Below are 16,596 nucleotides of genomic sequence, written 5' to 3' on the forward strand. Positions count from 1 at the left end.
CATTTAGCTTAAGAAAGTTCTCACTCATCCAGCATTTTATACTGGACAGACAGGTCAACAATGGGTCTAGAGCGCAGGGGTCGTCTGGAGCTACCGAAAGATACAGCTGGGTATCATCAGCATAGAAATGGAAGTTCACTCCGTGATCGGCGATGAGTTCTCCCAGTGGTAGTATATACAGGGAGAACAATAAGGGACCCAGAATTGAGCCCTGTGGAATACCAGAACAGATGTCATGTTTGTCTGAGTCAAAATTAGCTAGGCTGACAAAATAGCTTCTGCCTGTTAGGTAAGAGTAAAACCAAGACAAGGCTGTGCCTGACAAACCAATCCAGTACTCCATGCGTTGTAGTAGAATTTTGTGATCAATTGTGTCAAAAGCAGCGGTTAAGTCAAGGAGTAGGAGAACAGATATACTTTTGTTGTCAGCGGACACCCTAAGATCATTAATTACTTTTACAAGTGCTGTTTCTGTGCTATGACCTTTCCTGAAGCCAGATTGGAATTTGTTATGAACCTTATTGTTCTGTAGGAACACATAATAGAAGCCATTGTTCTCGTGTTAATAAAAAATCACACCTGTGTGAAGGTAGCGGCGCCTGACCAATCAGAACGTTGACGGACCTGACCAATCAGAACCTCGACGGGCCTGACCAATCAGAACGTTGACGGACCTGACCAATCAGAACCTCGACGGGCCTGACCAATCAGAACGTTGACGGACCTGACCAATCAGAACCTTGGCGGGCCTGACCAATCAGAACGTTGACAGACCTGACCAATCAGAACGTTGACGGAAAAGCCAGGTATAGAGCAGGACCGCTCTATACTATGTATAGAGCGGCGCCAGCGCCGCTAAAAATCGAAATAGAAAAAATGTGAAATCTTGTTGGAAAGAAAAATCCTGCCTAACGATGATGTCACTGGTAGACACGTTTCTGGACTGTCCACAGCCCTCCTACGAGACACAGGCCGAGTAGAAAAAAATGGTACTATTTTATCATGAGCATTAGTGAGGACCTATTATATGAGGATAGGTTGAAAATCGGTGAAGTTGTCCTTTAAGTCACCCCTTGTGGAATTTTCCCCCAAAAATGCGATCTTGGCAATCAATGTGTTAACTAACTGAACAACCTGACAGGTCTGTTACCATTCAATCATCATGATATGTGTTTTGGTAAATTATGGACCCATTTATTTTAGAATTGATGATAAAGTAGGGTATGCTTTAGGAGGGGCGTGGCTACATTGTGATGATTTGATTGACAAGCTACACAACCAATAGCATTCATTCCCCACCCCCGCTCTGATCCCAACCAATAGAATGAATTTCCGAGTGCATAGGATATGACGCGATGTAGAAAGATGGTGGATTTGAAATAGCTGAAACATAGGCTTCATTTACGGTCTGTAGAGTCTATGGGCGTGTCGCTGTCCATACTTTTTACTGTCTATGGATGGAACAAAGGATGGAAACAGGGCGGTATAGACGGGTTTCCTGTTAGTAAACATGAGAGGAATATGACCGCGCAGAGGAGGGGGAAGCCTATGGGTGCGTTTGGAAATTACGCACCGGAGCACACTCGCCTATTAGTTTGTATTGGCCAGTGCGCTCACTGCCGCTCAGGGCTGTATTTTCGAACGCGCCTTTCACCCGGGCATGCGCAGATTGCGCATTCTGCTCTGTGATGACGTCGCGCGGAAATCCGTCTATAGTTGCCAAGTTCTAATTTGCGTCCTTTTTTATCTAGAGGGATTACTCTGGCCATGTTGAATTCTTGTGGGCCGTGACACTGACTGACGCCCTGCAGACATGAGGCCCTTCAGTGTTAGAGGGTAATTGTGGGCTGCATTGCAGACATGGTGTAGAAGGTTCACACTGGCTGCGGTTACATGGACATCATGTATTCATTCACAATCATTAGTGGGCGGCAGTGGCTCAGGGGTAGAGTGGCCGGGTAGAGTGAACTGGAAAACAGCAAGGTTCCCAGTTGGATCGCTCCCCTAGAGTTAGTGTGAAAGTGTCCTTGAGCAAGACACTGAACCCCTAATGGCTCCTGATGAGCAGGTTGGTGCCTTGCATGGTTTCCTCCTCCATCGGTGTGTGAATGTGTGTGTGAATGGGTTAATGGCACAATCAATGTAAAGCGCTATGGATACAAGCGCTATATAAATGCACCATTTACCATTTTACCATTTACAATGAACTCATTCAGAATAGAGATTCATAATCTGTTCCACTCACCTGTTTACATGAGACCTGAATAAAAAGTATTCCTGGTTTACATGACCCAAACTATTCATTCTGATATAACTTTTGACATGCACAAAGTGGTTCCCCACTACGCCCGGGCATGGACCAGGGGCCGCCCGGCTCCACTACCCGGAGCAGAGCTTCCCCTGGTGGGCATGGGGAGGAGGCAATAAGCCCCCTTGTGCCTCCGTGGTGGAGGTCTGTCGGTCGTAGACAGGCCGGGAAGCAACGCACCGACTCCTGCCAGGCAGCGCTCTATGCGGTGTGAGCCTGCCTTCCTTTGTTATCGCCGTTTTAATGCGAAAGTAGCAGATCTACAAGTTCAGACCAGTTTCTTTTTTTTGTATTGGTACCAGACACGGTCAAACTTAGGCTAACCTATACTACTTGTCACATTTCTCATGTAGGTTACCTTCATTTTATTTAAACAAAAAACGTTTCATCTGACTGAATAGATTCTTTTAATTATAAGTTCCTGTTTTATGTCAAGGACGGGTAAAGATTGTTCCTCCATCACAGGCTCAGATCCTCGGAGCGTCCGTTCTCCTGGACAAGTCTGGCCTTAACCAGTACAGGCTTATTAAATGACGCTATAGAAGAGAATCATTCATTTTATTCCGCAGGAGCGAGCGCTTCTCAACACCAACCGTGGCCGAATTAGAGATTTGATAGGTAATTTTTGGACAATTCTGACAGCACTACTAAACACGGACATGTGCAAAGGAATGCATGTATTCCAAACAGAGAGGAGCGTTCGGAATAAAGTGTTTATATGGTCAATTCCGATTGGTATATACCGATTCAAACGGTATATACCACCCCTCCTAACCCCAATGAAAATTCATTCAGACCGGAATGGAATATTCTATTCCAATTGAGGTGTTTACATGAGCATTTCTATTCTGAATGAATGAATGAATGAATGAATTCATTCATTCATTCATTCATTCATTCCGAATATAAGTGGAATAAAACTGTCTGTGTAACCGCAGCCACTGTGATTGTTAATTAATGATTAATCTAATTGATTAATGATATAGTAAGTGGCTGCGGTTAATTAATGCATCTAATAATAATAATATTATTAGATGCATTACAGACATGGTGTAGAGGGTTCACAGACAGGTTGGTCATTAAAGGTCACATAGCGGCCTGCGGGTCAGTGGTATCAGTGACACTGTGGTTTGAACTCTATTCTGAGCTTCAGTTCACTTTAGTTCACATTCATGATGTCTCTGCTCTGACTGTTACACTGATGTTACATACATGATGTCTGCTCTGACTGTTACACTGATGTTACATACATGATGTCTGCTCTGACTGTTACACTGATGTTACATACATGATGTCTGCTCTGACTGTTACACTGATGTTACATACATGATGTCTGCTCTGACTGTTACACTGATGTTACATACATGATGTCTGCTCTGACTGTTACACTGATGTTACATACATGATGTCTGCTCTGACTGTTACACTGATGTTACTGGATCTTATTTTATTGTTCCTTAAGTTGACAACGATTTCAACATGTATGTTGATGATTAGTTGTCATAAAAATGAATGATTTAATTGTGTTTTTGACATTGAACATTGGGAACATAATGTGAAAGAAAATTCAGTTTGCCTTTTAGGCTTCGTAATCAAATTGCTCTGGGCAGATATACTCAGAGCAAATTACAATCACAAATAACTTTAATATTCAAAGAAATTACTGACATTTTTAATAATTTTATTCTTTAGACTTTGTTTAATACTATTTTTCTATAGCAGAAATAGCTGATCTACAAGCTTAATATTTCTGCTTTTTGTAAATATTTGAAAATGTAGGAACATTTTTCAACATGGAAACGATTTTGCTAAATCATTGCTATTATCTCAAATAATCTCAAATGAGACGATTATCTGATAGTGTAATAATTGTCACAGGCCTATCAGATACTGATAGCAGCTTCAGAAATGCCTCCCATATACTGATACTGCCTAAAATACTTGTATTTGAGACGAGTCTATGATGCAGCGATCCAATAACACATAATTTATCACATGCTGACAGCTCATTGGTCAAGACTTTATGGGTCCTGTAACCTTAGTCGTTTAGGTCAGGGGGTCCATTTATGACTTTGTGCTACAAAGCATTTTAACCGTCCGACCGGCACATTACCAGTGGGTGCTCGCTGTCTCCCATGGGTGACAGCGAGGATCAACCAGAGGCGCCAACACAGGATTGCCGTCTATGGTTTACATAACTAACTTGTTTAGGTAACTAGTCTTTGTGTGTCTCTCAGTTGACTCCAGTGGGTTAGGTAACTCATTTGTTTAGGTAACTAGTTTCCATGTGGCTCTCTATCAGCTGACTCCAGTACATTGTGGTCTAGGTAACTAAGTTGTTTAGGTAACTAGTTTCCATGTGTCCCTCTTATCAGTTGACTCCAGTGGTTCAGGTAACTAAGTTGTTTAGGTAACTAGTTTCCATGTGTCCCTCTTATCAGCTGACTTCAGTGGTTCAGGTAACTAAGTTGTTTAGGTAACTAGTTTCCATGTGTCTCTCTATCAGCTGACTCCAGTACATTGTGCAGAGCTCTGGTGTCTCTCCACCTGCTTCCTGTTCTGATCCGGATGCTTCCGTTCTCTGAAGGCATCAACACTATGGTGAGTACACACTACTACACACTAATCAACACTATGGTGACTGGCTGTGGGGCGGCTGTGGCTCAGGAGGTACAGCTGGTCGTCCAATGATCCGTGGGTCGCCGGTTTGAATCCCGGCCCCTCCTGTCCACATGTGGAAGTGTTCCCTTGGGCAAGACACTGAACCCTACATTGGCTCCAATGAGTGGGTCAGACCATTGGTGTGTGAATGTGGGAAAAGTGAGGACGCTGGCATTGACTGTTCTCCGCTTCACCTCCTAATGTATGAATGAATGAACCATTGTAAAGCGCTTTGAGGAAGTTTGAGTACTTAGAAAAGTGCCATAAAAATGCAATTAATTATTATTATTATTATTATTATTAGTACACACCAGAGCATGTGAGCGCAGTGGAGCGGGGGGAAATGCTGTTCCACGCTCCTGGTGGCTGTTGTCACGCAAAAATAGCAAAAATAGCCGATCTACAAGCTCGTAGATCGGCTATTTTTGCTATTTTTGAATTGGAATCCTGAAAAGTATTTTTTTTTATTAATTTCAAATGCATTTAGTCATACGGTACTTATGTTAACTTTATGAACTTAAATACAAATACATTGGACATAAAAAAGACAATAGAATGTTAATAGTCATTTAAGCTACTAATATAGACTGAAGTAATTAAAGCTGTTTGGAATCATAACAGCTGAAATCAATAATATATCACTATTCTGATATTAACCTGCGGGCCACATTAAGTAGGGGTGGGGGCCTCATGTGGCCCCCGGGCCGCCAGTTGCCCATGTATGGCCTAGATGGACAGCGAGGCCTGCTATGTTGCAAAACACGCCATCCAAGTTTTATGTAGACAGTCTTCTTTAATAAGACGGACAATATTAAATCCTGTGGGTTAATGATTAATCGTTAGAGGGGGATTCACAAAGCCAGTGTGGTTCGTTCAGCCAAAACCCCTCACCTGCGTTTCAAATCATATCCTTTGATCGGCTGGTGAAATGACTAAACTGACACTGAGGTATTTATAAACCTAACTCGTGTGGATTACGGATTTGAATGAGATCTTGATCAGGAACGTGCGCTCTGCACTTCTGTTGCAGTGTTGAGGATGTCTTTGTGTCTGTCCGTGCGACCGGGCATGCTCAAACATGTGGTGCACGGCCCCGACCGGAGCGGCTTGGAGCCATAGACTGTAAAAAAGAATGGACAAAGCCACTCCCCTGCTTTCTACAGAACGAAAATGAAGCCGATAGTTCAGGAACATGCATTCCTCCATCGTTAATATATACAGTTGGCCACGCCGGAACTCAAACGCTATTGGTTGAGACCAGACACGTGACCAGCGAACCGGAAAACACCCCCAAAAATGCTATTGGTTGGGTAGCTTGTCAATCAAGAGCGGGGGCGGGGAATGAATGCTATTGGTTGTGTAGGTTGTCAATCAAATCATCCCGCCCCTCCTGGAGCATAGCCTACTTTATCGTCAATTTTAGAATAAATGGGACCATAATTTAGCAAAACGCATATCCTGATGATTGAAAGGAGACTTTAAACTAGCGACTGGAAGCATATAGAATTTATGACAATTTTTATTACGGTAAGAAAATCTAGTCTAAAGTTTGTCAAAAACCCATTCACTTGCGCTAAAATAAATTCTTTCTGACACTTCAGGTCGGCGCAGGGTAAAACAGCGCCACTCTGGCCATTCATAAGCTTCCGTGTTGGCCTCATCGTAAATATCCAAGCCTTGCCCCTTGCTTGGAGCCCACTCCCCGCTACGTTTAAAAAAAGTCCCGCTCCGCTCCAGTGTTTCCCCTATATGCAATAAGCAGTGGCGGGCCACCACCCCTTAAATCCGACCGCCACTATGATTTATTTTTTCTACAGAAAAAATAATATCAATGCTCAAATGCATTGATATAATGCTCAAATGGTCTCAGGCAGGATACTGTGCACATGTACTATATAAGATATAAGACTTCGTGTTTGAGCATAAATATGCATTTTGAGAACCCAAAACCCCCAAAAAATAATTCGGGGCAGTCCTCCCCCACACATTCAGCTTCTGGCTAGGGGAAACACTGCACTCACATGCTCTGGTACACGCTCATAAACACATTTAGACATTTCTTTCCTCAAGTGTGTGCATTGTTCCTCTCATGTTCTCTGAAGGTGGACGCGGGTCATTCCATGACAAAGCTCTATTTGACTGGAACAATCTTTCTCTCAGATCTGTTGCCTCTCTTGGCCGCTTCAGGACTTCCTTGTATTCTCATCTCCAAACAGCCTGTTCATGCTTTAAACTAAGCTTTGGACTGATGTTGATTTCTGACTTTGATTCAGCTCATTGTATTGTGTTCTCCATTTCTTTGTTTAAACTGAGTTGAGGGCTGTGGGTGGGAGAGGGTATTTGTACGGGTGTGTGTCTTTTATATTTGTATTGTATGTAATGTTTTATCTCTAAAATGAGAGGCTGCATCTCAAGGGTTTATCCTATTCTCTCAATACATTCTGACCAAATACAGTTGGCCTTCCATTGTCTGGGTTCTACAGTATGTTGGCAGCAAATCTAAAGCAGAAAGACATTCAAACTGTTTACTTAGAACTGTAAGTCATTTCATCATCTCAACATTCAACATTGTTCTACTTATCACACACCCCATGTGTTCATAATAAAGCATAACGGTCAGATTCTGGATGTAACCCTCACATCACAGTCCTGTCCAGCACAGAGGGTTTCATTATCAGCTGCTTATCAAAATGCCTAATAAGATGAGGTATAAGGCTTGAGGCTTACAACTAGGTTCCTGGCTGTAAAATGATGCTATATGCTATAGTCATATTTTCACCATATTGTAACATCTGCCTAACTCTACTGTCCTGTACACTGCTGATTCACCCTGCATTATAGCCTATGTCCTCAGCCTATCACAAGGCTCGTTACATTCAGCCTATCAGAATGCTTGTTAATTCCAAAATCACTATCTGCTGAAGTCAAGAAATTACGTAGGAAATTATTAAAAAGAGATGACTTATGTAGTTAGTGATTTCTCTTTAATATGTTATGTGTGTCCAGGTTCTCAGAGTGATGTGTAATATTTAATATGTTTATTGGTCCTCAGAGTGATGTATATTAATATGTAATATGTTTATAGGTCCTCAGGGTCATGTATATTCATATTTAATATGTTTATAGGTCCTCAGAGTCATGTATATTAATATTTAATATGTTTATAGGTCCTCAGAGTCATGTATATTAATATTTAATATGTTTATAGGTCCTCAGGGTCATGTATATTAATATGTAATATGTTTATAGGTCCTCAGAGTGGATGCATATTAATATGTAACATGTTTATAGGTCCTCAGGGTCATGTATATTAATATTTAATGTGTTTATAGGTCCTCAGGGTCATGTATATTAACATGTAATATGTTTATAGGTCCTCAGGGTCATGTATATTAATATTTAATGTGTTTATAGGTCCTCAGGGTCATGTATATTCATATTTAATATGTTTATAGGTCCTCAGAGTGGATGTATATTAATATTTAATGTGTTTATAGGTCCTCAGGGTCATGTATATTAATATTTAATATGTTTATAGGTCCTCAGAGTGGATGTATATTAATATTTAATGTGTTTATAGGTCCTCAGAGTCATGTATATTAATATTTAATGTGTTTATAGGTCCTCAGAGTCATGTATATTAATATTTAATGTGTTTATAGGTCCTCAGAGTCATGTATATTAATATGTAATGTGTTTATAGGTCCTCAGAGTCATGTATATTAATATGTAATATGTTTATAGGTCCTCAGAGTGGATGTATATTAATATTTAATGTGTTTATAGGTCCTCAGGGTCATGTATATTAATATGTAACATGTTTATAGGTCCTCAGGGTCATGTATATTAATATGTAACATGTTTATAGGTCCTCAGAGTGATGTATATTAATATTTAATGTGTTTATAGGTCCTCAGGGTCATGTATATTAATATTTAATGTGTTTATAGGTCCTCAGAGTGGATGTATATTAATATTTAATGTGTTTATAGGTCCTCAGGGTCATGTATATTAATATTTAATGTGTTTATAGGTCCTCAGGGTCATGTATATTAATATTTAATATGTTTATAGGTCCTCAGGGTCATGTATATTAATATTTAATGTGTTTATAGGTCCTCAGGGTCATGTGTAACGTGGCTCATCATCATATGATATATTATATTAATATGTAACATGTTTATAGGTCCTCAGGGTCATGTGTAACGTGGCTCATCATCTCAGAGATCAGATGGTTGATAAAGATGTTCTGTCAGCGTTGACTCACACTCTGAAGATGACGGACACACATGTCGTCACCCTGAGTCTGGAGCTGCTGTCCATGCTGCTGGATGCTAGTCCACAGGTAAGAACACCTAGCAACCACCTCATCAACCCCCTAGCAACCACCTCATCAACCCCCTAGCAACCACCTCATCAACCCCCTAGCAACCACCTCATCAACACCCTAGCATCCACCTCATCAACCCCCTAGCAACCACCTCATCAACACCCTAGCAACCACCTCATCAACACCCTAGCAACCACCTCATCAACACCCTAGCAACCACCTCATCAACCCCCTAGCAACCACCTCATCAACCCCCTAGCATCCATATTGTGTCCATGCTGCTGGATTACTTTTGATGCAGTAATGTCTTTTTTCATTTATTTTATTTGTTTGCTTTTTTTGTTATTAAAAAGGTCTTAAATGTCACTTAACTGTCATATGGGACCCGACCTGACGTTTTCAGGCCGGACCTTCCTAGCCCGTGTTTTTTAAATGTCCAGAACTCAAACATGGTTTTCAAGTTGTTTTGGTCATTATCTCTGGAACGGAAGGTAAAATCTACTCAGTTCATTAAGCACGTTTCGGGCCTAGCATTATGGTAATTGTTTGGGCCTTGGGCTTAATTTTCAGGCCCGTTGAGTCATGTCAGTGTTTTGGTCATAGAACCATCAGCCTCCATGCTCTGTGTCGCCTCGTCACAATATATTCACTTATCTGCTACTACAGTGTGTTTGATTGATTGATTGATTGATTGATTGATTGAATAGTTTATTAGTCATAAATGTAAACATCATGAGGTACAGTCACACATCAAGGCTAAAAGGATAACACTAAACAACAAATACAAACACTATTATGTACAAACTGGAGAAAAAGGAAAGTGCAGTAAATGTCCTCCTTTCTGTGGGAACATTGTGTCCTCACTCTGTCATGTGTTTATTTAGACACAGCACATTTACATGTAGTTTTAGTCTTTAGTCTTTTGAATCAAATTCCATTTAGTTTAAACTAAATGTATGTTGGCATTGTGATGCCTGATTTATACTGTGAGACTAAAATAGCCGATCTACAAGCTCACAACGTGTCGGCGACATGTTGTGATTTTCGGACACGCAACCAAGCATAAAATGACTTGTCTTAGTTCTACTGGATCTCTTCTCCATTAGTCTTAGTTCTACTGGATCTCTTCTCCATTAGTCTTAGTTCTACTGGATCTCTTCTCCATTAGTCTTAGTTCTACTGGATCTCTTCTCCATTAGTCTTAGATCTACTGGATCTCTTCTCCATTAGTCTTAGTTCTACTGGATCTCTTCTCCATTAGTCTTAGTTCTACTGGATCTCTTCTCCACTAGTCTTAGTTCTACTGGATCTCTTCTCCACTAGTCTTAGTTCTACTGGATCTCTTCTCCACTAGTCTTAGTTCTACTGGATCTCTTCTCCACTAGTCTTAGTTCTACTGGATCTCTTCTCCACTAGTCTTAGTTCTACTGGATCTCTTCTCCACTAGTCTTAGTTCTACTGGATCTCTTCTCCACTAGTCTTAGTTCTACTGGATCTCTTCTCCACTAGTCTTAGTTCTACTGGATCTCTTCTCCACTAGTCTTAGTTCTACTGGATCTCTTCTCCACTAGTCTTAGATCTACTGGATCTCTTCTCCACTAGTCTTAGTTCTACTGGATCTCTTCTCCATTAGTCTTAGTTCTACTGGATCTCTTCTCCACTAGTCTTAGTTCTACTGGATCTCTTCTCCACTAGTCTTAGTTCTACTGGATCTCTTCTCCATTAGTCTTAGTTCTACTGGATCTCTTCTCCATTAGTCTTAGTTCTACTGGATCTCTTCTCCATTAGTCTTAGATCTACTGGATCTCTTCTCCATTAGTCTTAGTTCTACTGGATCTCTTCTCCATTAGTCTTAGTTCTACTGGATCTCTTCTCCACTAGTCTTAGTTCTACTGGATCTCTTCTCCATTAGTCTTAGTTCTACTGGATCTCTTCTCCATTAGTCTTAGTTCTACTGGATCTCTTCTCCACTAGTCTTAGTTCTACTGGATCTCTTCTCCACTAGTCTTAGTTCTACTGGATCTCTTCTCCATTAGTCCATCCATTTTAGTCTAGTTATTATTTGTTGACAATTTTGTCAACAAATTACGTCATAGTTTTAGTCGACAAAATGAACACTGGTCAGTAGAGGGCGCCACGGAGTGCATCCTCCTCAGGCCCGGAACTGTCCTCCAACATGCAGGTGTTCATTTATTCAAAGCAGAGAGAGAGAGAGAGGGAGAGAGAGAGAGCGAGAGCAGTGATGTCTATTGTTCTGCTGTTTACGGCCGAGAGGTGACTAGTGTCTATTGTTCCCGGGGCTCGTTGTGTCGGGGACAATAGAGCCAGTCACACCTCGGCAGCCAGGAAGAGACAGGCGCCGGCAGCGGCGAGCGGTGAGCTAACGGAACTGACCTCCATTGTTCCAGCTTGGCAGAGAGACAGAGGTCTGATGGGGTGAGGAGGAGGGCAGAGAGAGAGAGACGTAAATACGTAAATAAGTGGCTCACACCCCCCCCCCCGTTCTCTCCAAATCATCACGCTATTGTAGCCGTGCTTCTCAATCTTCTTCATGTCAAGGTCCACCCGAAATGATTGTTATTTGGCTGCAAACGCCCGATGCTGCAAACGGACCTTCCTCCAGAAGCAAAGATTTGAGTTAAAAATAAAATATTGAATTTATACTATACTATATTAAAAGATTTGCACAATTTTTTAGATAAAAATAAATAAATAGCAGATCTACAAGCTCATAGCCAAAGTATAAAATATGGTTAAAATGACTGTGACGCTATATTAACTCATTTCGCTGGGGACCCCCTGGCACCTTCCAAGGACCCCTGGGGGTCCCGGGGCCCCACTTTGAGAACCATTGCCATTTAGGAATCCTTTGCCCCACACATACGACCTCTCCCTGGCCCTTATGTGGTCCATGGGCCACCTCTTTCACACCCCTGGGGGAGTGGTGGCATTGGGCTGGGGGGCTTACTGTGTGTAAATCTCTTAAAGGGGTATTTCACTCTCAAACACTTCTGAGGTCATTGTATTGTCTACGCTACAGTGTTTAAGTTGCTTGATTCAATATTTGATATTCATTTGATTAGACATCCAAACCCATTCAACTTCAAACTCTGTTAGAATCACATTGAAAACACACACTTCTGGTGACTGATATTGTCCTAATAATGAAAGGGGACACCTTCATTTTCTCATTAGTTATTATTCATTATATTAATATTGTCCTTAATTTAATGCAATAATGGTCTCCCCTTTCATTAGAAGGACAATATCAGTCACTAGAAGCAGAGACATGTGTTTTAATGAGTCTAACGTTCATTAGAAGACAATATCAGTCACTAGAAGCAGAGACGTGTGTTTTAATGAGTCTAACGTTCATTAGAAGACAATATCAGTCACTAGAAGCAGAGACGTGTGTTTTAATGAGTCTAACATTCATTAGAAGGACAATATCAGTCACTAGAAGCAGAGACGTGTGTTTTAATGAGTCTAACGTTCATTAGAAGGACAATATCAGTCACTAGAAGCAGAGGCGTGTGTTTTAATGAGTCTAACATTCATTAGAAGGACAATATCAGTCACTAGAAGCAGAGGCGTGTGTTTTAATGAGTCTAACATTCATTAGAAGGACAATATCAGTCACTAGAAGCAGAGGCGTGTGTTTTAATGAGTCTAACGTTCATTAGAAGGACAATATCAGTCACTAGAAGCAGAGACGTGTGTTTTAATGAGTCTAACGTTCATTAGAAGACAATATCAGTCACCAGAAGCAGAGACGTGTGTTTTAATGAGTCTAACGTTCATTAGAATGACAATATCAGTCACTAGAAGCAGAGACGTGTGTTTTAATGAGTCTAACATTCATTAGAAGGACAATATCAGTCACTAGAAGCAGAGACATGTGTTTTAATGAGTCTAACATTCAAGACAATAATTTGTTTATTTCAAAACTGGCCTGAAAAAACATTAATATGATTTCATTATGTCCATAATCCATAGATATGATGTCATATTATGTCCATAATCCATAGATATGATGTCATATTATGTCCATAATCCATAGATATGATGTCATATTATGTTCATAATCCATAGATATGATGTCATATTATGTCCATAATCCATAGATATGATGTCATATTATGTTCATAATCCATAGATATGATGTCATATTATGTTCATAATCCATAGATATGATGTCATATTATGTTCATAATCCATAGATATGATGTCATATTATGTTCATAATCCAGGTGTCATCAGAGTTTGTGGGAGGGGGAGGGGTTTCTCTGCTGGAGGCCATTCAGTTCAACACAGAAGAAGCCCTGAGGAGCAGAGCTACATTCCTACTGGACCTCCTACTGTAAATATACCTTTAATATGTAACATATCCTACTGTAAATATACCTTTAATATTTAATATCTCCTACTGTAAATATACCTTTAATATTTAATATCTCCTGTAAATATACCTTTAATATTTAATATCTCCTGTAAATATACCTTTAATATTTAATATCTCCTACTGTAAATATACCTTTAATATGTAATATCTCCTGTAAATATAACTTTAATATTTAATATCTCCTACTGTAAATATACCTTTAATTGCGTACGGTCGCACTTACTACAGAAAGCTGCTCCAGGTGTCCGTCCGTCACTCCGTCACGCCGTCACACACGTCACACTTTTGCCCTGCTCATATCTCCGCACCCATTGCCCCGATCCATGCCACATTTTGCACACACACTCCTTACCTGCCAAACTACACCCTCCAAGGACCCCCGGAGCTCCAGGGACCCCCAGCTGCCTCGGGGACCCCCAAGTGTAAAAAATGAGCACATGTGGACAAATTACCAAATGACCACCCCAACGGGGCTGCTCACGGGGCATTCCCGGGGACCACCCACTCCTGGTGCTCCAGAACGGATGCAAAAGTGGTGGCGCCCCCAGTACCAGGACCCCCTGCCACTGCAGCTCACATAAAATGCCGTAACTCGGGGGCTTGCCCCCCACAAACAATCCCTCCTTTCCCCTATAAACACACTCTCTCTCCCACACCACACACACACACACCAACAGCTCTTGCCTGCACACCTTTGCTTTTGGTCTGCCACTCTGTTACCCATTTGCAACAGCTGCACATTACACGTTTTCTGCCCACATAAACGCCACCATGTCACAGCTAACCCCACATTTAGACCACCAAACAAAACTATCCATTGCCTACACAACTAGGAACCAATCGCCGTTACAGCCCTCTTCTGTATACATGTGACCTACGGTCGCTTATCTCCCGATTAGGGAGTCTTACTGGTATGTAATATCTCCTACTGTAAATATACCTTTAATATTTAATATCTCATACTAACTACTGAAAGTATTTGGCCGCGGACCCCCATCTCAAGACATGTTGTTCTAGGGACCCCCCAGAAGCAAAGATTTGAGTTAAAAATATTTGCTTTAAAAATATATATAAATTCAAAGATTTGAACACATTTTCACGATTTTTCAAAAATAGCAGATCTACAAGCTTGCAGATCTGCTATTTTTGAAAAGCCAAAGTATAGAATAATGGTTGAAGTGGTTACACAGACGCGCTCTCGGTTTTAATGGGTTAAAGAAAAACGGGCGACAATGGCCGAAACTCAATAGAAAATCGGCGAAAGTGTCCGTTTTCCAGACGCTTTGTCCGTTATCTCTGGAACAGAAGGTCCAACCTGCTCAGTTCAAAGCTTGTTGGATGTGTGACTTTGAGGACATTAAGCTCATAATGACACATTTTGGTGTTTTCGGGCCTAAACATATGGTAATTATTCTGGTGTAATTACACTAGTGTGGCCGTCCCGTCACATTGAATAAAAGCATGAAGTGTGTTGGTTTTGTTGCCCTCGGAAATAGCCGATCTACAAACTCACACGCGATCGGCTGTTTTCGGCACACAGCTATAAGTATAAATCAGGCATTAAGATGCCATCACAGCCTCTGGAGAAATACATTCTAATCCACTAAATCATTTCATTCTAAAGACTTAACCCATTAAGACCTGGAACTGTGTCATTTTTAGATTTGAGCTAAAAAGCATTATTTTACACTTTGGGCTATTCAAAAATAGCAGATCTACAAGCTCATAGCGCGGCACCGAGTGCCGCGCTATGAGCTTGTAGATCTGCTATTTTTGAAAAATTGTGAAAATGTGTGCAAATCTTCTGAATCTATATATTTTTAAAGCGAACATTTTTAACTCAAATCGTTGCTTCTGGGGGGTCCCTGGAACAACATATTTTGATGGGGGTCCGCGGCCAAATACATATCATTTTGGGGGTCCTTGACATGAAAAAGATTGAGCACCACTGATATAGAAACATACGTTTTTCAGAATACTGTTGAGATTTAGGAGACACGTAGAATCGGCTTCAGGTCTCAATGGGTTAAAACTACACGTCAAAACTTGCTGCCAAAATCAGCACTGGTCTGTTCTCTCTCTCTCTCTCTCTCCTGACAGGTAGCCAGCAACCCACCTGAATGGGCCTACAGATCTACAACCCACCTGAATGGGCCTACAGATCTACACCAAGGTTTCTCACAGTGTGTGCCGTGATGAAGTCCAGAGGCGCCACAGGATACTGTGTCATATTTGGAATTCATCAACAACCTCTATACTTATTACTTGCCCTGTACTTGGTGCGTTCTTTTTCAATCTACACCAAAACTCTTAACCAAACATAGCAGATCTACAAGCTTGTAGATCTGCTATTTTTGGCGAATGTTCCCCCCAGAATAGGGATCCATAAAGATCCATTTGGTTCCATCTGTACACTCTCAGAGTTACAGACCTGTAAGGGTCCATTTGGTTCCATTTGTACACTCTCAGAGTTACATGAACACTGAGGATTTTACTGTGTAAATTGGGGTCCTATAGATCATTTAAAAAAAGGTATCAAATGATGATAATTTCTTCTTAACTCTTTTACTGTCATGGATGTGTTTTCTGGTCCGTTGGTTCTTGGTCCACGGTGCTGTTGGCGCGTTAGACGTTCTGTGTTTCTCACACAGAACCAGGAAATATTCTGTATCTCGGCTCCTGTGTTTATATGGATTTTTGGCAAAACATGATATTTTCAGCTTGCCGCAACTATGGAACAGATTACCGCATCCCCCCCCCCCCCCCCCCCCCCCCAAATTGTATTAGACCCCTGTGTGTGTAATGAGGGGATCACTGTGTGTGTAACACTGTTTTTTGCTGGTACTGGGGTGACACTATTACAATTTGACTCTGGCAGTTAAAGAGTTAACATAC

General features: G+C 41.1%; 2 protein-coding genes across 3 annotated transcripts in view; both read left to right on the top strand.

Moving 5' to 3' along the window:
* tmco6 (transmembrane and coiled-coil domains 6) overlaps positions 1-16,358 on the top strand; it is a 31,580-nt gene extending 15,222 nt beyond the window's left edge. The window contains exons 10-13 of one of the 2 annotated variants that reach the window (XM_084042077.1): positions 4,815-4,909; positions 9,156-9,314; positions 13,550-13,678; positions 15,810-16,358. In XM_084042077.1, coding sequence (XP_083898203.1) covers positions 4,815-4,909; positions 9,156-9,314; positions 13,550-13,663 — 368 coding nt within the window. In that variant the 3' untranslated portion in view covers positions 13,664-13,678; positions 15,810-16,358. Of the gene's footprint in view, positions 1-4,814; positions 4,910-9,155; positions 9,315-13,549; positions 13,679-15,801 lie in introns of both variants that reach the window. The other variant, XM_084042076.1, reaches the window with a different exon arrangement.
* The window catches only part of LOC311034243 (carnosine synthase 1-like), a 52,042-nt gene continuing 51,303 nt past the window's right edge, over positions 15,858-16,596 (top strand). The window contains exon 1 of the mRNA XM_084042069.1: positions 15,858-15,980. The gene's annotated coding sequence lies outside the window, so the exon portion shown is untranslated. The remainder of the gene's footprint in view (positions 15,981-16,596) is intronic.

The sequence above is a fragment of the Gymnoscopelus microlampas genome (genome assembly GCF_963454915.1).
Source record: "Gymnoscopelus microlampas genome assembly, chromosome: 18".
Taxonomy (NCBI): Eukaryota; Metazoa; Chordata; class Actinopteri; order Myctophiformes; family Myctophidae; genus Gymnoscopelus; species Gymnoscopelus microlampas.